This window comes from Centroberyx affinis, unplaced genomic scaffold, assembly GCF_046629955.1.
Source record: "Centroberyx affinis isolate AG114_WGS23_722 - 3 ecotype Tasmania unplaced genomic scaffold, CSIRO-AGI_Caff_v1 ptg001097l_1, whole genome shotgun sequence".
Lineage (NCBI taxonomy): Eukaryota > Metazoa > Chordata > Actinopteri > Beryciformes > Berycidae > Centroberyx > Centroberyx affinis.
Genome location: NW_027279642.1, coordinates 29,371 through 53,967, shown reverse-complemented (window position 1 = coordinate 53,967; position 24,597 = coordinate 29,371). Strand labels below are relative to the sequence as shown.

At 46.7% G+C, this 24,597-nt stretch overlaps 1 protein-coding gene across 1 annotated transcript; it reads right to left on the bottom strand.

The window, feature by feature from the left end:
- Positions 1–581: 581 nt before the first annotated feature.
- On the bottom strand, positions 582–23,600 carry zcchc14 (zinc finger, CCHC domain containing 14). The gene is given in 14 exon segments (XM_071523633.1): positions 582–1,827; positions 2,162–2,692; positions 2,792–3,391; positions 3,742–3,900; positions 4,025–4,164; positions 6,028–6,125; positions 6,306–7,000; positions 8,511–8,689; positions 9,485–9,552; positions 10,868–10,939; positions 11,461–11,531; positions 15,665–15,881; positions 21,416–21,658; positions 23,046–23,600. Coding segments are annotated over 14 exon segments (3,624 nt in total). The 5' UTR covers positions 23,541–23,600; the 3' UTR covers positions 582–1,771.
- Between the last annotated feature and the right edge of the window lie 997 nt (positions 23,601–24,597).

The following is a 24,597-nucleotide window of genomic DNA, read 5'->3' as shown; positions in this document are numbered from 1 at the left end:
GAGGAGGAACGAGGAGGAGACACAATCATCCTGACCAGTCACAACTGGGAACAGGACATGTCGCGGGTTAAAGGGGCGCAAGTGACATTTTGGCCAAAAATGAGTATTATATGTGATTGGAAAGCTCTTGTTGAGCTCTATCTGATGGTCAAAAGAGCAAAGTTGTAACTGTGAACAAAACTGAAATGGAGGAGAAAATCAAGAAATGTCTTACTTCTTCTTAGCTTTTTACAGAACATCAGTTTTCTGAATCTTACTCTGTAAAATTATGAATGGTTCCTATGTTGCGTTTTCAATACAAAAAGATGCCATCACAAGATTAGGAAAAGGTCACTTACGCCCCTTTCACCTTAAACCCTCCATGTATGGAGAGTCAGCTGAAAACTTTCACTGTAACACACTGTAACTGGAATCTACATGATACTGTAAGCCATTCATGATAGAAGCTCTGACTGCTGTGAGCCAATCCTGACCACAACAGACTGAGCAGAACAGAACAGAACAGAACAGAACAGAGCAGAACAGAACAGAACAGAACAGAACAGAACAGAACAGAACAGAACAGGACTTTAACGCTGTGTGAGAATTAGTGTACCAGTATGTCCTGTCCTGTGTACGCTACAGGCTTCCAAAAAAAGTCACGTCTTGACTGGACAATAACACCTTTCCTCTGGTATTCAGCAAAAAGGGAGAATAACACTGTAGCTTCACTCTGGACTCAGAAGGCTAAACTTACACTTGAAAAAAAACAGTGAACAGGAAAAGGTGTATACATGCCATCATGATGATGATACCTGTAATAATAAAAAAAAACAGTTTATCTGTATATCATAATTGGGGTAGAGCTCCTCGGGATTATTGTAAACAGGGTTTGATATTCTACGACATGTTAAAAAAACATGCAGTACTTGTATCCAGTAGATGAAGGGGATACTGGATGCATGCACACACACACTGTCTTTGGTTTGAGAACTGTCCAAAACACTACAAATACCTACAGACTAAGGATGGATAAAATAGGCCTTTCCATCCACATAAACACGCACAAACAGTCATTTGGCTGGGAAGCTAGAGAGACTTCGAGACAACATTATCCAATTCTCATGATACAATCGGGAAGTGCCTTTCCTATTCGTTCTGACTCTCCGGTCAGACCGCGCTGATTGTCCGTGCCGCTGCTAGTGCTTCTGTCCACTGTGTAGTGTTATTGCTGTGGAGGAGACAGAGTTCCAGCTTTGTCTCTGAAATGAACCGCGTATCGCTCGGCGTCCACATCCCCGGCTCTCCTTGTGATCTGGGTTGGACATCTGAAGAGGGACGAAGGCTAATCGCTGGACACAAACTACGAGTGCGAGGTCCAACAATAGCATAAATATACACTTGTGTGTACTCCTTCGTCCCTCTCTGTTCCTCTTCCATCTGTTTCTTATTCCTCGTCTTCCTCCTATCCCTTCTTAAGGCGTAATAAGTACTGTATAGAAGGAACGCCTCTCCCGGCATGCTTTCCGCTGCTCTCAGAATCCCGTGTCTGCCACCGGAGGCTCTCTAAGGTATGAGTTGTTGTAGCAGAATTACAAAGGATAGAATAGGTCTTGGCGTTCAAATCGATGGGCCTTGAAGCGTGAAACACGGTGCTGCGCCGCACCGAGAAGCGGCCCGTCCGATCTCTCCTCTTCAGCTCTGCGGCTGCTGCCCGGTGGCTTCGGGAAAAACACCGGGTACAGTGGAGCCAGGAGTGTGTCGGTTCAAGTCCCCCTGGTGTTCCTGCTAGTTAGTCCCCCGAGTCCTTATTGTCAGAGTGAGGAGTGTACTTCAGTCGAAACGTCCCTGCGAAACACAGCAGAGGAATACAGTTGGGGTTATGAGGCTTTGGCAATGTTGTCTTGGCAGATAGATATTTTTAATCATGTGGGTTTTCTGTTTTTTTTTTTACAATTTTCCTACTAAGGCATTTTTTGTGCATGCTACTCTTTAGAAAGCAGCAGTTATGACAGTGTGATTCATATATTGACTGAGAATGAGAATCGACTTTGTGTAGACTATTGTGAGAATATTTCTGCTGCCCACCTTGGAGAAAAAATGACAGTAACAATAATAATCTGTCTACTAAATGGTTCATATTGTGTCTTGAAATGTGAGTAAAATTGATTCATTCATTCACCTTGCTGTATTGAATCCATGGGCGGCTGTTTGCAGTCCTCCGCTCGGTGGCCGTTGGCACCACAGTTGTAACAGGACAGGTTCCCCGCTGCCCGTTTCTGGCCTCCGTTTCCCACCATGCCGTGGGGCTGGTAGAAGCCGAAGCCCTGCTGCTGGTCGTGTGACACGGGGCTGTGGCGGTAGAGAGGCGGCGGCGCCACCATCGGGTAGGAGAACGGCGCTGCGCCCGTGCCCGCGGCGCTGGAGGTGGCGATCAGCGGGCTGAGGTGGAGCAGGGGGCCCAGCGTGAAGAGGGAGGGGCCGGCCGAGAACGGCTGCAGGTAGCCGGCCGCCGCGTACCCGGGCAGCGCCCCGTACGCCCCGCAGTTCCCCCGGCAGCCGCACGAGCTGCACACGCACACGGAGGAGGCGTGGCCCGAGCCTGGATTGCCGGCGGGGCCGTCCAGCGAAGAGGACGAGGAGGACGAGGAGGGGGAGGAGCTGGAGGCGGGCTGGGGCGGGCAGTAAGAGTTGCCGGGCACCGCCGCCACGGGAACGCTGCTCGCGGTCGCCATGCCGACAAAGCCTCCGCCGCTAGAGGAGCTCCCGGGCTGGGCGCCGGACTTTGCGGCGGGAGAGGAGGAGGAGTAGGAAGGGAAGGAGGAGAAAGAGGAGGAGGTAGACGGATAGGAGTAGTATCCGGATGGCGAGGGCGACGAAGAGGAGGAGAGGTGGAAGTGGAGGGGAGGGTGGGAGACGTGGTGGAGGCTGTTGGAGGTGGAGGTGAGGGCCGAGCTGGTCTCCACCATCAGGCCCGCGGCGCCGCCCGCCAGGCCGCGGCACGCCACCGCGTCCTGGAGGAGCGGGGAGGAGGGGGAGCCGTCCACGTTCAGCCCGGGGAACAGGCTCTCCAGGCGCACCCCCATCCCGACGCCGAACCCCGGCTTGGCCCTGTCCTCGGGGCAGAGGGGAGGCGGCCGGGGCTTGCGGGGCGAGGTCAGGATGCGCGCGGGGTTGGAGACCGGGGAGAGCAGGGTCTGCGGGTAGCCGCCGGCCTGCGGGTGGTGGGGAGACGACGGAGGGAGGCCGAAGGGAAGGTGGGAGGAGCAGGAGGGCGGGAGAGGGGGGGCCGGGTCGGTCTGGACGGGGAGCACCTGCGCCGTGGGCCGACCGGAGCCGGCAGGGCAGCTGGAGTTGAGGAGGACGACGCACGGCCTGTCCTTCTCCACGCCGCCTCCTGCTGGGTCTGGACCTGACATGCCTGAAAGAGAGAGAGAGAGAGAGAGGGAGAGAGAGAGAGAGAGAGAGAGAGAGAGAGTGGTATGTTGAGTATCTGTGTGAGTATGTGTGTGTATGTGTAAGTGTGTTGGGATTGAGGAAGGAGGAAGGCAGAAAATACAGACAGAAAACTCAATAAAATATCCAAAATATTTCTTTAACAAGGAAATAAAATGATATTCTATTCTTTCAGGGATGGGAATTTTTACTAGCCTAGGCCTTGTCAGTTCAGGTTAGTGCAAACCTCATTATCCGGCATATGAATGGGGGTAAATCGATTCATTATTTTGTATCATCATTCGATAGTGCGGTGTGAAGCCTTACGTCTGTGGATGTCTCTGGCCCTGTCGAAGGTGGAGTCGCGGCAGAGTGGCGTTCGAGGGGAGCAGGGGGAGCTGGAGTAGCCCGAGGACGAGCTGCCGTCTCGGGGCACGGGGACGGGGTGGTGGTGGGGCCCGGCGTCCACCTCCACCCGCAGCTCTCCTGTACAATGTACAATCATGTCAAACGTTTTTAGTCTTTTTTTTTTTTATCCAGGTTTCCTACACTATGGGATGCAGGTCTATTTTGGGTGGGGTTCCACATGGTATGTTTTAACACAGCGAACATCAAATCTCCTCATTACCTGCAGTGGATGAGGGGTGTGGTGAGGGTCCCATGTGACTGGAAGGGGTCACCCTGGCAATGCCACTGCAGGAGCCAGGGAACTGAGAGGCCGCGTACCGCTTCTCCATCTTCATCTCCCTGCTAGATACACACACACACACACACACAACAAAACAAGATGTAAGGAGAGTAGACCATACAAAATAGTACATTTAGAAAAACATTTGATGCATATTCTGATTCATATTCTTTAAGTCTGTCTCAAATTTTGTTGAGTTTATCTTTTACAAGCTAAATTTCAGCATCACTTGGGACAGAATACTCTATTACTATTCACTATTCCTATACTATTCACTCAGTTCATGTCCAGAGCGGCTGGTGTCAGTCTATGGACACCAGAGGGAGACATTGTCCACTCAACAACAAACTCAAGCTCCCCACCGCTGTTCTTACAATCTGAGCCTGAGACACAATCACATCTGCCAACCCCCTCGCATGGAAAACCACTGCAGGAACTTTCCATTTTCTGTGCCTTGTATGCACACACACACATGCACATGCACACACACACACACACACGTCGTCACCTGCCTAATGGGAACATGTTGATACTAGGAAAGGAAACAGGATCAAGTGATAATAAGAGCAGGTTCACACAGGAATCCAGGTGTGTGTGTGTGTGTGTGTGCGTAGGTGTTTGTGTGCATGTTTATGTGTTTTCGCAAGTGTTTCTGGTAGTTATCTCTTCAGAAGTACATCTTATCTCCTCCAGCCCACCAACAACTGGTTAACCATTGACACTGTATGCACCATTACCGCTCTAGATTCACAGCAGCGCTCAGCCTGTTAATCGTTAATAGGACACAGCATCAGCTAAAGCTCCCGGTGCTTTGCTATACAGACCTACAGTATATGTAGTTACAAGCCTAATGCCAACCAAGCCTCATTTTGAAGTCTTTGTTCACTTATCCTTCTACCTGATGAGAGGATTATACAGGACTAGGAATGCACAATGCACAGTTTTTTCAATGCCAACACCAATTCAAAGTACGCAGCTTAAAGTAGTTCCCGATGAATTGCTTTTACTCAACAATGCAGACTTAGACCATTAGATTGTCGTTACAGAAAATTATTTAAATATAACTCCTTGTTCTTTGTTTAAGAGATTTTGCATCCCTCTATGTGTGAAAAAGGCAGAAAGTCAACATCAACATGTATTCTACTTTGGCCAGGTAGGAGACTGATACTGGATTCCAGTACTGTATCAGTGTCAGTATCCCATACAGGGCATATTTACAACAGTTCTGGCCTAGTTGTCAACAGCTGACATCATCAGCTGTTCATTCAGTCATTCATTCAATCATGCGTCAGAGCAGCATTTCTCAAAGTGGGGTGGGGGTGGAGGGGTCACTGGTACCAGTCACTGGGATGTTGCTGAACTGCTGATGGGATAGTAATCTAATATGGGACCTGGCTATTCTCCACTAATAAAAAAAATACCTTCGATCTCTCTTGACTCTTACTTTATTTCTTTTCCAAGAAACATGATTATTCCATTGTTACCGGGACACTGTCGGGGTACTACGACCCTGGCCTTTGCAATCCTTACTACTGATTGCTTTTACCTATTGGTGATTTAGGAATTGAAGCTTATTCTACTGTTGCACTCATTGTAAGTCGTTCTGGATAAGAGCATCAGCTAAATGCTTAAATGTAAAATGTACTATTACTTTTAATGGAAGCACTGCTTGAAGATGCATTATTTATTTTGGATTAATGCTACCTAATTAGCACTTGCTAGCTAGCTACATTTCTTATTAAAATGTTTTAAAAACTATTTAGAACTTTGTAGGTGCAGACCGTTGCATAGATGCAATCACAGCCTCTGGCCCCACCCACAATTGGTCAAAATAGAGCGACCCATCAACCAAGTTGCTCACAGTGTGAACATGAGGAAAGACAAAAGGACTGAGGAACACTGCACTAGTGGTATCAGCAGCATGCTGTACTGACTTCTGTAGCTCAAGCTGAGTCTTGAGTTTCTTCTTGGCTCCTTGGGTCAAGTCGTACTTGTTCAGGTCCTCCTCTGTCAGCGCTAAAAACTGTGGGAAACAGGAAAACACGCTCAGAACTGTGAGAAACAGAAAATATATAACAAAAACAAAGGCATACAGTTTTTTAGATTCATTGAGCGACTGATTGATTGTTCGTGTCGTTTCCTGTTGTAAGCTATCTTGTATAACCAAATTATATTCTATCTTAGAATCTAAACCTTTACCCACCTCCTCCATGGTGAGCTGTTTGAAGACAGGGTAATACTTATGGAGCCGAAGCCTGCGTAGCCAGTCCAGGATGCCATTTTGCTCTGGAGTATTGGCCAGGGACTGGGACGGTGGCTGGGGATGGGACAGGGAGTACGAGTGGGACTGAGAATGGGGCAGAGGACTGGGCTGGGAATGTGCGTGGGATGGCGACTGGGCATGGGATGGGTGCTGGGACTGGGACTGGAGTTGGGTACCGGGCTGACTGCTGGTTTGCACCTGAGGGTGGTGCGGGGAGTACGGGTGGGACTGAGGGTGGGTCTGGAGCTGGGGGTGCGATTGGGACAGGGCGTCGCCCTGGGCCGGCACGGGGGGAGGGGGAGGGAGGGAGGACAGCTGGGGAGAGTGCTGGGGAGGAGGGACGGAGGGAGGCAGAGAAGGAGGAAGAGGAGGAGGCAGGGAGGAGAGGTGAGGAGGGGAGCGAGTCAGGATGGAGCTGTGGACGCTCACGACCGGCTGGACACTGGCCACTCCATACACCGCCCTGGGAGAGATAGGGAAAGAGGATCACATGCTGTACAAATCCAGACAGAGAGAGAGAGAGAGAGAGAGAGAGAGAGAGAGAGAGAGAGAGAGAGAGAGAGAGAGAGAGAGAGAGAGAGAGAGAGAGAGATCCTACCTGTTGGTTCCTCTGTACTGCAGCAAACAGCCAAGATCTGAGTGACAGAGTAAAAACAGGCATCATCATCAAACTGTGTATATTGTCTAAAATTGCACATCAAATGTAACAATCTAAAAGTAACATTTGTACATTATTTTTTATAATTCATAACAGTGCAGTGCTGTTGCTTCCTACAGGTTTTTTTGCCATCTCCAGACTCTGCAGCAAGAAGAATAGAGAGTGACTTTGCATTCACCCACTGCTTTCATTACTTGCCTTAAGGCTATGATATGCAGGCAACACTTGCAGTTGTTCTTTTGTCATTATTTTAACAAGAAATGTATGTGTGGTTTGGTGGTAAATTTGATTTTCTAAACGATAAAAAAAAACTAGGCAACTGGTGGTCTTTTCTGTGTTAATTTGCAGTTAAAATGCAAGGACTGGCAAACATTGTGATTATTTCCTGGCTGTCAAGCGCTGGCTGTAAAACGGTTTGTACTAACTGCAGCCCTTGCATTTTAATGCGAAGTGTGTGTGTGTGTGTGTGTGTGTGTGTGTGTGTGTGTGTGTGTGTGTGTGGGGGGGGTGTCTATCAGCAGGCCAGATTCTGCATTTGTGTGTCTATTGAAATGGACCCATAAAATAGAATATAAGCATACTGTGATGCTATAAGTGTGATATAGCAGCCTTGTATGCCCACTTGTGAAGGGCCGACTGTGATATACTCCAGTGGAGGCCAGAGGTCTGTGTGTTTGTGGTAGCACGTTACAGCAGAGTTAGACACATTCATATTAGCCTTGCTTCCCCGGGGTCTCCTATGAGTCTGGGACACACACACACACACACACACACATGCACACACAGACACACACACTGCGCTGGGGGCTATAAATACTCCCGGATGAAGTCACACTCATAGAATCAAACACACACACACAAACACACACACCAACATGAGGTCACCACTCTCTAGGCCTCCCAACACAAACATGCCACGCTGAATTCCCACACCAGACTAAAATAGACGCCGTCCATTCCCCCCCACACACCTCCAAAACCCAGACTGAAAATCCTCGCTGCTGTCTCGCCCCTCTCTCTTCTTCACCAACGCCGCCGAACACCCAGACTTAAGGCTTTGTCCCCTCCGTTTCCCCCTTTCTGCTCTCCTCCCTCGCCCTCACCCTCACCCCCAACCCCAAAACGCAGACATGAAACCTTTCATGTTGCTTTCCCCTGTCCCTTCCCTCCTTGGCACCCTCTTTCCTTGCATCTAAGAATAGGAAACCCCAGTTTTATACCCCCCGCCACTCCTCTATAAGGTCCTCTTACTGGTTTTTATGGGCTCTACTGCCAGGCACCTATCTCATGATTTCTGCCGCATGTCACCTTTCTTATCTCTATGTAGTTTGCCATCAAATAAAGCAGAAACGGCATAAAAATAATGATTACATTTTCATCTAACAATTGACCGTTTTGCTACTTTTTTATTGCTGAGTGATATAACACAATAGTGATCCACCCTATATTTTGCAGATGACCAGTTTAAAAACAAAATCAGGACTTACTGGAGCTGGAGGTGAATGGACATGCCGGGGCAACGGGAGCCATGGGAGGGGAGGAGGGTAACGGAGGGAGGGAGGAGGGGAGGGGAGGAGGACAGACAGGTGAGAGAGGCCTGGTGGAGGTGAAGAAGAGCTGGACACTGGGGTGCTGGAGGATGTGGCGGGGCAGCGCTGTCAGACACCTGGAGACAGACAGACAGCTGAGAGGTCAACAGGCTGACAGATACAACTGGATATAAACACAAATATTTCTCATATCTGTCATCATCAAGTCGCAGCTTGTCATGTCTGACAATCCAGAGGAATCTTGTTTACCTGGACTCTTCTTAGAATGGATGTGAGCTACTATAAACTGCAGCAACTCTCTCTAAACAGCAACAGAGACTTTGCAGGTGCGCAAAAATCTCCTAGCAAACATGTCAGGTACCATCATGGAGGTCCACTGGAGAATTAGCTTTGTGGTAAATATATAACAACCATGCAAGAAGAGAGATACCTAAAAAAGATTGTTGTGGTGTAGATGTGCCCACTCAGTAAAGTTATTAAGTGAATGGCACGATAATGCACATTTGTTTTCAAATTTAAGTTACTGTGACACAGTAAACTGTCTTGTCTTTAGTCCTATCTGTGTTGGTCCTAGTCCTGACTCCAAAGCCCTATGAGTTGTAGCTTGAGAGGAGTTAGCCTAAACAAGTGAACCTGAACAAACATTTGGTTTTTGGCTTTGTTAGCTAGCTAACTAGCCAGCAGGCTAATTTTTGCAAAGTAATGTTAACAGGCAGCTACTAGCTACTACTAGCGCTAGCTTCCACTAGATATGTTAACTAGTGTGTAAATATGATGCATTTACAACAAGACAGTGATGGTTAGTCGAGGTTAGCTAGCTTTCAAGCTGACATTAAACACAAAATTGATTATTTATGAAGCTGGAAATTAGGCAAATAACCCTAATAAACAGGTAAGGTTGTGGGACCAACCTGGGGTCCAGCTCCAGGGACTGAGGGAGGAACTTCTCCACTCCTTCATCAGGAAATGCTTGTGAAAGCTGAGAGAAAAATGTTAAACAATTAATAAAAAATGAACACTGCAATGCAAAACCATACCCTATTGCTAAAAAAAACCAAACGATTAGATTTTATTTGTATAGCATTTTTTGGGGTACTCAAATACATAAGGCAACAAAGCATAGAATCTGAACAATGATGCATAAAAATCAATACCACAGCAAAAATACAATACAAGGGCTGCAACTCACAATTATTTTGATAATCGATTCTGTGATTATTCTGATTTAATGATATTTTTATTTAATTTTTTATTACAACAAAAGGGCAAAAATGAATTATTTTCATTGTTTAATAGTTGTATGCTGTCAACAAAATGAGAGAAAAAAACTGAAAAAGTATAATTTTTATTGGTAGTTTTCCCAATAAGTATCATCTTTATTGGTAGGATTCTCAGTTTCTTTAAAAGTTATTTTTCCTCAATTATTTTCTTACATTTTTTAGACTATGATGTCAGAGGGGCCCTAGCACTGTTTCTGCCTGTTATCTTTGAGATGGGCATGCAGAGCAAACCGGTCCAGGAGATTACAAAAACATTAAATCAGACATTATGAGACAGACCAGCCTGCTTTTCTTTTAAATCAGTCATGGAAAAGGAGAACCTGCAGCGCTTTGTTTAGTTTCAAGCAGAAAAATGTGTAGAGACGGAGAGATATGCAGCGCTGTGGCTTCAGTCCACTGTTTCACATCAATATAAAACTGACCACCGTTTGAATGTGGTAGATCACAGGTGCATTTTTTAATTTTCACAAGATGAATTAGCCATAAGAATAAAGCTTTAACTGGTCTATCATTTTTTTTGTTATGATGCCCGGAAAAAAAGGTTTTCTTGCTTTACTATATTCATGATATTATGGTAACAAACTGGTAAGCAGCGGCTTCATTACTCACTTCGCTGTTGGCGTTCACTGAACTGTTGACATTGTTCATCACGTCGAATAGTTTCAGCCCTAAACCTAGCTAAACAAATTGTCCACATCCGTTGACCACATGTAAACCATAAGCATAGCATTTCATTCCACTGCTATGCCGATGACACCCTGCTATATCTCCTGTTAAAACTCATCTATCCATACAGCTTTGACACTCTACTGCCACCATGAAATACTCGTAACTCCCTTTATACCTTTCTTTCTTTTGTTGGTTTTATTTCTTTTCATTCCATCTGTTGTGCTTTTTCTTCTGTCTTTATGTGAAGCATGATGTAAACTGTTTTTAGATAAGAGCTATATACATGACGTTTCTTCTTCTTATCATTATTATCCTGGGACAATATGTTTCTGGGGTGGTCCTGACCTGGGACAGTAGCTCCATCACCTCCTGCTGAGTTCGGACAACAGATGACACACAACCATCCGACCAGTTGGCCTGGAGGAGTAGAAGGAGAGAGGGAGGATAGAGGGAGTGGGCAGGGGGTGGAGATGAAAAGAGCACAGAGGACAAGGGGGCTCATAAATATCCAAACTGACAAAACTGAAAAAAACAAACCCATCAACAAGTGATAACACAAACCACAGACAAGACAAACACACACAAAAACTATATCACCAGATAACCTGGAATAAAACAGGAGGAAGAGAAGGAAAAGAGCAGTGGGAAATGGGGGGGAGGCGAAGGAGAGGAGTGGGTGGAGGAGGAAGAGGAAAAGGAGGACAGAGGATTAGGGGGAGGACAGGGAGGAGGAGGTGATGGAGGAGAGGAAGAGTTAAAACAGGTGGAAGAAAAGAGGGTAAGGGGAGGAAGAGAGGAATAGTGTAAATCTGGGGAGTGAAGAAAGGAGGCGACAAGTGACAAGAGGGTGAAACATGAGTAGTGTGTCTGTGTGTCTGTGTGTGTGTGTGTGTGTGTGTGTGTGTGTGTGTGTGTGTGTGTGCTTACACGGTACTCACCTCGAGCACATATTCGCCGCCGTCGTCAGACTTGTGTGTAACTCGTCTCAGCACCACCCTCTCAATCACCACTGAAAGACGGGTAGATTGTTTCACAAATGATTAACTGCACTCAACATGTTTACACACTCCTACAAAGCTTGGCCCGGTGTACTAAAACTTCTTTGTATTTCAGGCAACGGCTGTAAAAGATCAATCAATTGGAGATGATTAGTTGAAATGGCCCGGGGGAATGTAAACTCACCTCACTCTCAAAAGTAATAAATCATGTGAAGCTAAACCACAAGCTACAGGTGTAGCTGTTGCGTCGAGACGTCATGTGCCCCTGGAACTATCTACCGATCTACTGCACTGTAAAGCGATACTGTACAATATTGATCTCCATAGGGTTTCTCTTTTCTCTTGACCCCCATCCACAGGAAGGTCAGGGTCGGTTACAGAGAAGCAGCCCTGGAGCTGGTAGGGATTCACCCGCTCTGGTGGAAGGACGGATGCTGATCAAAGACTCAATGATTACTTCAACAGGTGCTGAGATTTCTGGCTTCCAAAACTCACTTTCTGGCCCGTACTCCCCACTATCCTATCTATTTTCAACTGCTCAACGGCGGTTCCGGTGTTCCGGCATCGCAAGACATTTTGTTCTCAAGCCCCACAAACCCACTTGATGATTTGAGAACGGCTCAATACATATCCTAAAGATAGGACGTTCCCTTAAAATTTGACTTCAGCCTTCCCACAGGTACGTTAAATTGCTATTTCTGCATCCCGTTTATTGCGCTGCTATTTCAGTGCTACTCTGTTTTGACCTCCTCTACCTGCATCTCCACCTACCCACACTGCCAGCAAAGACACTACAGTCTTTGAGAGCCATACCGCACCAAACTGCTTCTCTCTCCTCTGTCCTCACACATCTGTCCGCTGCCTCCAGCACAGTGAACCATTAGATATCCCTTGCTCCCTTGCTGACCCGGAGATTTCTGGGTCTGTAGAGACGCCGGCGGTCCACCTCCTACCTGACTGACCGTTCTGTCGGTTTACTGGGCCCGTACCTCTGCAACGTCCCGATCCTGCAGATTTTGCAACATCCGCTAAATGAGGCCTTTGCGCTCCACGGACTCTGCCCAGCTCCTTGTCCAAGCTCCAGTCATTTCCCATCTGGACTACAGCGACTCTGTCCTGGCCGCGCTGCCAAAGCACTCCCAACAGCCGCTATAACTCACCCGGAATGCTGCCGCCCACCTTGCCTTCAACCTTCCCAAATTCTCCCATGTAATCCCCCCACCTGTACCCCATCCACCGGCTTGCCTGTAGCTATTTGTATCAACTTTAAAACCCTGGTGCTGGCATTTAAGGCTACTAAGGGAGTTGCATCCCCAGACCTCCGGGCCGTGCTCCAGCTCTAAGCCTTGGCACTGACTCTTCTCTCTCCTGGTTCCGCAACGGTGGAATGACTTTCCCACTCCAGTCAGGACAGCAGTTATCTCCCCATCACTTAACATCCCTCTTGCCGTTTCTTTCTTTTCTCCCTTAAATAACATCCCCCTCTTCCACATCTTGCTTCTCTATTTGCACTGAAAAAATGCACCTGCCTTATTTATTAAAAATGCACCTTTTCTCCACCAGAAAACATTGTGACACTGAACAGACATTGATTTGATGGCCTGCACCAATGTTGAAAACCCGTGTAAATATTGCACCCTGCACTGTTTTGTAAAATTGGGACCTAAATATCTTTCTGATATCAGTTCAAAACAGTTTCCAAAGCTAATTTAATATGAATTATTACTGTGCCCAAATATTATATTGTACAAATTTTGTTGATGTTGAACTTTGCCACCTTCTGTGAAATGCTTGCCGGGCCCTTATTTTTTATACCTACCACTTTTTTATCATACCCATATGCACGCATATCTGCCTCACACGTGTGCAGACTGCATGTGTGTGCATTCACATGCGTGCACACACGTTCAAATGCTTGTGTGTGTGTGTGTGTGTGTGTGTGTGTGTGTGTGTATCTCTGTGTCTCAATGCTTGCCTCAGCCACAGAGGCAGGTTGGGGCTGCTCCACTGCTATTAAATCCATGTGATTAGATAGAAGGTGAGAGTGAAGTGAGCTTAAATGGTGGGAATGCTAGGTAGATGGGTGTGTGTGTGTGTGTGTGTGTGTGTGTGTGTGTGTGTGTGCGTGCGTGCGCGTGTGTGCGCACTAGACCTCCAGGTATCGATTTAGACACATTAGACTCCAAACTCTCTATTTGAAACCACATCAGGCATGCAGGGACAAGCAGGAGGGGAGGAAAAAGAAAGGAACGAAGGAGGAGACAAATAAAGAGGGGGGATAAAGGACTGAAAACACAGCGTGCACAGAGTAAGTGAGGATTAAGCAAAAAGAGAGAGAGCGAGAGAGAGACATAGATTGAGAAAGAGAGAAAGAGAGCAAGGTCTAGCTTTATGAGAGGATTAGGGGCACAGTTCAGCTTGATCCTGCCTGTTACATTTTCAACATTTGGACAGGACTATCTGTCACGGATTTCTCTCTATCTCTTTCTCTCTCTCTCTCACACACACACACACACACACACACACATACATCCCTCACCACCTTGCCTTGTGCCTGTTGGGCAGCAGCTGTGGAGGGCTCTAAATGCCTTCTGCCATTCACACTAATCTACCCTGCCACACACACACACACACACACACACATACAGGCAGAAACGCATACACACATGCACACAAGCTCCACCTCCCCTACAAACACACACACTTTAGTAAGTCCGGCGGTGTGTGTGTGAGCGCCACATAATGATGACACGATCAAAAAAAGAAGGTGGTGTTATAGCTTTGCTTCACGGTCATCATCTCCTATAGAGACAACATGCTGATAAATCTCTCTGTATCTTTCTCTGTCTACAGTTTTGAGTGTGTCTGCTAGGAAGCACACTGTAAACCAGCACATGTATTTGAGGTGTGGCTGATTCTGCCTGGCTTGAGTTAGCAAAAACTGTAAACACACGCAGGTTCTTAGGGAAAAAAGCGGGGCACGGCATATAAACATGTGTCTGTGTGTGTGCTTCTCTTTGTGTTTTCGGCATTTCTTCATTCTGAATTCGACTCCGTGTGTGTGTGTGTGTGAGTGTGTAGTCTCTGTAGTGTGTTTTACGCCGCTGACAGCTATGCGGTGTGACCATGAGGTAGTGAGATAGTTCAGTATTGTGTTACAGACAGAGGCAGGAGGCCAAGACAATAACAGACTGGCAGACTGGCCTGCACCTTAAATCACATGCACCCTGAAGCACCGGTTGGCAACCTGGCCATCGCGATCCACTGACTGAACTAGGAAGAATTCATGGTTGATGGCGCTGCCTGATCAAATGAAAGGATTCTATATAATAAACAGGGGAAACGCTGCTGGCTGATTTATTGTAGCGTGGGCCTGTCTGAGTGTTTTCTATGAGAAAAGGGAGACAGATGCACACATTGTTTTCATATCATTTCACATAGCAATATAGAAATGTATCGCTATGGGTTCAGCAGGTCAGCATGGGCTTTTATTGAATTTACTTGAGGAAAATCACCTTAAATCACCTTAAAACCTTTCACCTTAAGGTTTTACTACAATAGAGAATAGGGTTCAAAAGGTTTGGTGATCACTGGCCCAAAGAATCAGCCTAAACCTGAAACCAAATGCATCCTTAAGTAACGTACTGCACCTTTCAGCTATGTCACATTCACTACTAGTCTTTTACACTCTTTTGCACACACACACACACGCCCACACACACCTAGGCCTTAGGGCAGCATTCTTCGAGCTTAGTTGTAGTGTTCAGATGTGCCAGCATGCCACATCTTGTTCAGCTGGGCCTGACTGGGTGTCTAGCATAACACACACACACACACACACATCATGCACGCACACACTCATACACTTCATGCCCATATGCACAGATGGAAGGTTTGGATGTGGAGGGGGAAAGACAGAGGCAAACACTGGGCCAGATAGAGAGAGACTGAGACAGAAAGAACACAGCACAAAGTAACAGAATACAACAGCACTGTACATATTTCCAATATGGAAGTGCCTCCAAACACTGTATCTATCCTGTGTGAGTATTGCAGGAATCAGGGGGCAGAGCAACAGTGCACTACCAAAACTGTGACAAGCAGGTAAAAAGCAGGACTTCATCTGTACGGTCCGACGGCTCACCTTTTCCCACTTTCCCCTGGTTGTTCTTGGTTGGCGCTGGTGCGTCCTGGCCTTGCCCAGAGGGGAGGGGCGGAGGTGGATGAGGAGGAGGAGGAGGAGGAGGGAGGTCTGGGTGAGGAGGGGTGAGCTCCTGGCTGACCCCTGACGCCGGGTCCCCTCGCCCCGCCGTGACCCCTGACCCCGGCCCTGAACCCCCGCCGGCCTCCCTGGCCTGGCTCTGGGGGTGAGAGATCACGCAGACAGGGGTTAAAGCCACAGTCCAAAGGTTAGGGATAACTATATACAGCATTTACTCCTCCGCTTAAAATAGCTGTTTGCTTGCTGGAATAGGCGTGGAATACGCTCAACAGGGCAAGTAGGGGAGACAGTGAACTCAAGATGGCATTTTGTTGCTGTTTTGTTTGATCGTGGTTTAACATGCAGGCCAATTCAGACCCAGAAATAACAGTTGGCAGTCCGCTTCTCGCGTCGTATTTCATTTTTAATGTGAAATTCTTATTTGCCTGTAGATGAGTCATCTGCAGAAAGGATTAACTGTAGTTCCATGTCACAATGGTTGCCAAAACTGGGACATATTGTAGATGAGCAAATCAAGTACAGCATTTCTCAACTGCGTTGCTAACCAACCGCCAGGCTATTTTGTCACCCAACATTTGGATTGAGTTGAGCTGACTCGATGGCTGTTTCATGAGCAAATAGTGAATAATTCTTCTGCTCTGCTGCTCTGGTGATGATCAGCTGAGATTGGTGTTTCCACATCCCTTCCCACACTCACAATCTTGCCCTCATCAAAACCAGTTGTCCTCTCGGTCCCACGTGGGCGCAAAAACTGCCAAACGCTAACTAACACAGATGCAACACGATGCTCATCAACCCATGAACACTACACTGTAGTTCTGTGACTGGTTGAAGAAACTCAAACACTCCCGACATCGGCTTCAGCCAGAGTCTCTCTGGCGCTGGCACAGTGCTAAAACAAAGTGAGGAGAAAGATCTGGCAGTGTCGGACTAACCAATATTTAACCAGGCGAGTTGACCGAGCACGCATTCTTATTTATAGCAATGCCCTAGGGGAGTAGCTGCAGAAAGAAAGGTTTTACATAATGCTACCCAGTGCAACCGCAGTCTTCTCCTGCTGGCAAATCGGCCTCTCCACAGGAAAGCTGGGAGTGAAGTGCCTTGCTCATGGGTCATTCAGATCCCCCCACACACAGACTGTCCCACCCCTTCCAGGAATTTGAACTGGCAACCTTGGCCTTCCCTTGCCATTAGACTTTGGCCGCCTTAACGTCTTAACAGAAAATTCCACCCTTGGATATTTTTAAACTGTCAGACATCATCAATTTGTGGTAACTTTTGGCAATTTGTGGTAAGGTGGATAGGAATACACAGGAATAAGAAAAAACACCAAGAGTTTGTATATTTACAACAGATTTTTATCATCAAGTGTGATGCTCTGGAGTTTGGGATCATGCATGTTTTACTGTAAGCAAAACATTAACATGGCAATAGTGCACTATAAATTATCAGCCTCTAAAACAAAGACCACAGTTTGCAAACACAAGTCTAACCCTAATCTCCAAGACCAACAAGCTTAAGAAATATTACACAAGCCCTGGGCCCCCACTGTAAACAATTTGTCATGCTAATACACTGTGTATGTAGTTTATTGCACATTATTCATGACATGTAAACATATCAGGAAATTCCGAGGGAGAAAATGTCACTTTCGGGTTGAGTTACATAAATCTGTTCGTCATGGAAATTCAGAGGCAAGGGGTATTTTACATGAGGGAGGATGTATATTAACACATTTACTAATTTACTGTATCTCAACATGGAGTGTAGTGTATGCACTGTATAATGTATGGAATGTACTGAATGGTAAAGCAAATATTATAAACTAGTACTTACTGCAATACAATGCAATTGATTGTGAACATGCCACTGTCCTTTTATCTGTCCTAAATTTAAAAAAAATGACAACTAACTTTGTATTGCTGTATGCTGTATGGTTCCAACTAGCCCAGAGGGAAAACCCAGCATGTGCAATCACACACACACACGCACACACACACACACACACACACGCAGAGTGAGGCAGTAGATCTGAAACCAATTAAGTGTGCTACTGCCACATCCGCATGTTACTCGGCCAAACCCGCCAACTCCTCCTCTCTCAGTACACTATAAGATAGGCAAAGGAGACACTGACTCAGGACCGGTTACATAAAGTCATAACAGGACTCTGGGATGAGATCAACACAAAACAGTGGGGAATACTGAGGGGAAAAACAGCAGAAAAACAAGTCCTGTAGAAATTAAACATCAACATCGGAACAATCCCATCCCTGAATATTGGTAGTGGCATTAGTACAGTAAATAGCTTAGTATAGTATAAAACATAGCCTGTATGCTGTGCTATTAATCCACCGACTCCTCCTCCCTTTCCTATAAAACTCAGCTAAACTCTGCTGCTCTCTGTGATAATTCTGACGCTGGCATTGTTTTTTATGGATACATAAAGCAGTAATATAATAGGGTGATTATGCCAGTCTGTGCAAGCCCAACAGATGTAGCCATTGTATGTAGTAAAGTCGTACTTTTTTTTTTTTTTTTTTTTTGTTAACCGCTGCACTTCTGTTGCTTCACCCCTTCGGAGAAAATCAAATTCAACTGTTTTTTCCTCTGGAGTGATTCGGCATCCAGCTGCTTCGGGTTAAAATAAAGCTTATTCAGGTTGACTTTACGACGTTAGAGGAGGAACGGGCTGCAGTGCGAAGCCTAATAGAGGAGAGATGCGTGACGTGGGGCTTCTGTGATGGCTGCTAATGCACTGCCGAACTCCCTTCTGTTCCTTTTCCTCCTGCTCTGTAGCACTCTGGCTGGCTAAAGCCTGCTGCGGTACAGATACACACTGCGTTACAGCTATTGTGTCAAACAGATCTACTATGTGTGACAGCAGGCCCGGCTAAAAAGCTGCTGTACTGTAGATACTGTATGTGACTCCACTGGTTTACAATGAAACCCTGTCCTTTAGAGTGCCCAGGGAAGGAAAGAGAGCCAGAGAGAGAGAGAGAGAGAGAGAGAGAGAGAGAGAGGGAGAGTGCATTTATAACTTCCTGGGGATTCACTGGAGACACACACACATGCACATGCACACACACACACAGACATACACACACACACACCACAGAGGGTTGATTTCAGCATAGAGAAATGTGCTGACCTGCACTAAGCGGGAGCCAAGAGCAACAAAACACTAAATACAAACGCTCCTCTCTGAGCTGGGTACTTTCCCTTCACTGCTCACACATGTTTAAACAGCGTGCCTGCCCACTCCTGTGTGAGCCTATACGACTGTGTGTGTGTGTGTGTGAGAAAGAGAGAGAGAGAGAGAGCGAGAGAGAGAGAGAGAGTAAAAGAGAGGGGGGTTAGGGGGTGAAGCAAAAGACAAGCAGGATGAAAGTTAGAGTGGAAGAGAAATATCCTACCTTGTTTCCTTTATTTGCCTCTCTATTTTCTCTCTCTCTCTCTCTCTCTCTCTCTCTCCCTCTCTCTTTCTCTCTCACGCTAGCTCTCACCTATAGATAAACTGTATATGTCTATAATTCAATATTTCCGTCTCCCACACCTCTCTCTCTCTCTCTCTAACCCTACATATTTCTATTAGTCATAATCCATGTCTTACTAACCCCCTCCAATTCCTCTACTATGACTATCCCAGATGTTACAGTAACAGAAGGTTAATGAACAACTCAGTTCCCTGCAGCGGTGGGAAAGCCCCTCCACCCCCCCCCCCCCTCCCCTCCACTATGATCTCCACCTTTTATTACAACAGATCAGATTCAGGCAGAGGAAAACATTCGGTGGTAAAACAGCACCACACAGTCTGTCTCTCCCTGTTCTCTATTGTCATCGATTGTTGAGTATTTTACAGTTGCACAGCTGTTCCCGTTGTTAGAGAATACTATTTCTTTTACAAGAAAGGTACGTTGCTGCTGGTTTCGGAACATTTATCCAAGCAATATCAAGAGGGCTCGAATCCCAGGACCGGCTGTGAAAATGCGGGTGGGGAAAATGAATGAGTAACCCCCCCCCCTCCATCAACAACTACAGTCGAGGAGCCCTTGAGCAAAGCATTTAACCCCTAACTGCTGCAGTAAAGCTGCTCAGTGTCCACCAGTAGAAGACTGTGGTTGTACTGGGCAGCTTCCAGGTTTGAATGTGTTGGGCGTTGCTGGAAAAGAGCAAGCATACTCACTAGATTTTCCCTAGATAAATAAAAAGGTTCAACTAAAAAAAAGAGTTGCAAAACAGGAAACTGTCACGTTATGAGTATCAGAAACTGACACCATGTGTCATTGCTTTGTTTATATCCCCACCTTTCATACATACACATTTACGCATTTGCCAACTTGTACACACACACTCAAATACAGCTCAGAGTGTATGAGGCTGAACTGAACTGAGCTGCTCTACACTGCCTCCTACACGTCTACCTAGAAGCAGGGGATCTGTTGGGAAGCACTATTTGTTTTTGCAGTGCAAAAACACCGCAGCATGACCGCTTGGCACCAAACATGGAGACAAAAGTTTAAAAAAATGATCTCATGGATTACCACTTTAAGAATGATAGTGGCAGAAAAAAAACTGCACTGAAATGAAAACAGAGTGGGTGTATTCTCCCGGGGTGCCTTCATGGGACTTTTAGAAATTCAGAATCAGCACTATTTTTGCAAAACATCCCAGGAGCGAGACGTGCAGTTGCTGAAGCCTCTTCTGACTGCGCCTCAGTCTTGACTTTCACACCGCACACAACTGTGCCAGAGATGGGAGATTACAGACATCAGTCAAACAGAGTTCAACACATTCAGACTAAGTGAGAAGGAACTAGCTCTACATCCTGTGGATCAGTGTTACTCGGGCATTGATCAAAACTTCCTTGCACTATAATCATCTGGCCTCTCACCTCTATCTGTACCTGTCACCAATAGCCTATGCCTTTTTTGCCACCCCCGGGGCTTTCAGGTGACGTAACACACCCTCTGGCATTTCTAAATGTACAACTTGGCCCAGTGCTGTATATTTAGACATTATTTGTACAATAATTTCTCCAACAGACCTCAATTACAATTACAATTACAATTTCACATTTGGCAGACGCTTTTATCCAAAGCGACTTACACATGAGATTTGCATACAACACAAGCAAGTTTCTAGATAGGAGAGAACAACGAGAGTAAGTGCTATAGAGCTAAGTTCTGGTCCAACAGGACAAAGGTGCTACGAGACAGTGCAACAAGCTACATTCAGAGCCATTATGGCTCTGAATGTAGCTAGGAGGTTTGTTACACAACTGCAAACCTCAAACCAATTTACCTTCAATAGGGGATTCACAATGAATTATGGATACTGCAAAATCACCAGAGGGGAAGTGAGACATCAAGTCATTTGCATTTACTTAGACTCCATGTTCCTGTTTACACGGCTCCCAAGAACTTAGCGATAGTGGATGTAACGGTGACTGACCGAAACTGGTCAATCAACACTTTCTCACTCTAATTCCTTTTCTTAAATAAACCCCTTCTATGTTGTACTTTTATTTCTCTAGAAATTGAAGCTTATTCTACTGTTGCACTCATCGTAAGTCACTGTGGATAAGAGCATCAGCTTAATACCTAAAATATAAACTATAAAAGAACTCAATTCACACACACACGCAAGTACACTGAGTCTATCGCTCCGTACCTTGTGCCAGCATGAGCAGTGTGTGTGGCAGGGCTGGCAGGCCGGCAGGGGCAGGTAGGCAGCGTTGGCGTCAGGTAGGCTGCAGGCGGCGGGGGACAGCGAGGCCAGAGGTAGGGACACGGTCTGGTGGTGATGGTGATGGTGATGCTGAGCGTAACAGACGGCGGTGCGATCCCCGCCAGGCCCCGCTCCCTGAGCCTCTCCTCCTCCTCCTCCTCCTCCTCCTCCACCTCCGCTGCTCACCTGGAGCAGCCAACATGTTCAGTGAGAGGCTGGAAGAAGCTGCGAATGTGACTACTGTGCATGAAGACGTTATTTGGAAGCTATATCTAAAAAATGGTCACATCAGGGGGGGGCACTCAGGATCAATGTTCCCATTATTACAATGACCAAATAATAATAACCAATCAGTCAGTCATTGCTCCACCTTTGTCCCCATAAATTATGTGGATATAAGCAAGTTTGGAAGTTTTGGTGGAAATATTTCAGCTCAACAACTATATTGAATGTGATGCTGAACCTCTCACACACTAAAGGATACGGGTGATAGATGCATGCCGAAAATGGAATTATCATTTTGTCTTATAATGTATGTATTAGAGAGAGCAAGCACTCTTTTTGTCACTGAATTACAATATTTCTTTAATTGAACCTCATGATGCATTCCTGGTGGCTCTCATTCTACACTGCAGGGAGCTTTCACCTGCGAGCATGTAATTTCCTTTGTTCACAGATGAATAACACGCGCCTGCAGTCTGCTCTTTTTAAGCAGGCAGCCTTTCATTGAGTTGGAAGTCTCCCCTGTAATTTGTTGTTCAGGTAACATGTCACTGTGCTGTGCTCGTATGTAACATGTTTCACCTGCTGACAATAGGTTAACAATTATTGTTTAGGAATAACCTGAAATTATGGGTTTCACCTGATTATAGGACATTTTCTTTTCCTTTAAGCAGGTGAAATGCTCACCTGCTGAATTGGGGGGAAAGGTGGTAATAACTCAGGAACACACTGCATAAGTCCCTTTCATTGTGTAGGACTGTTACCTGATATAGTCTGTGTCTAACCTGTGTTCCTTATTGAACAGGTTTGGTGGCATCTGACTATAGAGGAATTTAGAGAAGATATGAAATTTGTTTAAATAAAGATCTCAATGCCAAATGGTCTAAATATTCTCTAGGTTGCATTTCTATACTTCCAAGAAAAACATTTCTAAAGGTCATCAATTATCATCATTCAATTATCTCACCAATAGGGCATAAAATGCCCATTTGGACAAGGCATTCAGTCTCATACTCTGTCTTATTTTCCTTACAAGTGAAAAAGAATCTTGCCAGTGGGGTGAGATAATTCCACTTGTTTGCATTTTCTAGAAACAAGTGTCAATATATTGCAACAAGGCAGAGCAAGGAAGTTCACTCCACTAGTTTCAAGAAAATGACATCTGATCCAAGGGATCATGTGTCATCTTGCATAGAAACAAGTGAAATTATCTCACATCAGTGGCAGATTCAAGAGTCAACACTAGATTAAATGACGTGACAGAGCTCCTGCCTGAAGCCCTGGTCATGGCAGGTAACCCACATGTCAGATCTGGACTTCCACCTGTAGCCCCCTCTGCTGCCCCTCTCACCTGCAGGATGTCCTGGATCTGGCTGAGCTCCTGCCTCAGCACCTGCTTCTGGTGGAAGCTGAAGGCCGGGTGGTTAGAGGCCATGGTGAACAGCAGCAAAAACTGCTCCTCGGTCCGCCCGTCGCTCAGCGGCAGGCCGTAGTTGTTGATGACCGTGTCGATGTGCGTCAGGGTCCGGTACAGGACCCCCGCCGCCTCCCGGTTGTCAGAGCCGAGCAGGGCGAGGGAGACCAGCAGCTTGCTGCGCACCACCTCGTCCGTGATGTTGGTGAGCCCCGACAGGTCGGCGGGGTTGTTGGCTTTGATCTCTGCATCCCGGAGAGAGTGGTAGTCCTTGCGGGCCAAGTCCTCCAGGCAGGAGCCGAGGAAGCGCAGCTCGATGGGGACACAGAGGTCCAGCAGGCCGCAGAGGAAGTCCGCTCTCTGGGCTGAGGTGAGGGAGGAGAACCAGCGGTACACCCCCTCCCTCTGGACCCAGCTCCGGCTCTCCACCATCCTCACACATCAACTCTGCTGGCCGCTCGGGAGGTGGGACCAACAGGCCTGTACGGGCTGGACAACACCTCTGAAACACTGCAAGATACCTGGACTGGTGTTTTGACTCAAAGTAAACTTCACAACAAAGGGAGCGCGCGCGTGTCTGTGTGTATGTGCGTAATTGCGCACGCGTACGTGTGTGCTGCTACTCTCGAGTGGCCATAAAGTCTGGAGCTAATTTGTCAACTTTCACTTAAGTCAGTGACGGTGGCCGTTTCCAAGCCAACCAGTCTCAATGTTTGCATCCACGCGCATCGACCATAAAAGTAAAATGAAAGAAGCGACAGCCGTTCCCTTTGTTGGCGGAGCAGCGGCGACAGCGCAGCAGGCCTTTCCGATCCATAATGTTTTCAAGTCGGTCTACGTGCACCAAAGTGTGCTGGTTTGTGTTCACCACGCAGCGCGGCAGGCACGAGCCCCTCGGCCAGCCGGACTGTGCTCTCGCCCCACGTCAGAGGCTGGGGGCGAAGAAACGTCCACGGTCTTTCCAGAAAAGGCAGAGCGGATTAAAACTCACCGTCCCATTCAAGGAGACACTTCACCATTCGGACACTTTGTGTGAACCGTGCCGCCCCGCTCTCCAGTCCCACACGGTAGAAAAAGCCCTTCCTGTAGAGTTGCTCCTCAGTCCTCATGGTTTCGCAGAACTTGTGAGGGACCGTCGGCAGCAAAGCACAGCCACCAAGTCCCTGCTAGCACCGCTGTGTTGGGGTTAAAGTTTAAAAAACAAAACTAGTGTGGCCTAAGCTAGTGCTACTGCCATTGGAAATAACATTATAACGTTATAACATTTCTTAGACATTACCTCATCAAGAGCCACGGCGGGAAAAAATAACACTGGTGATAATGGAGTGTTTGTTCAATGTCTATAAATTAATTTAGTGCAAAACCTAGTCATACGCCCCCTGCATTCTGCCATGAGTCCTGAAATCGAGAAAAACAGCTGTGTATAACATTATCCCAACTCTGGCAGCAAAGCCGGCCCACCGTCCACAAATACCTGCTCTGATTGGAT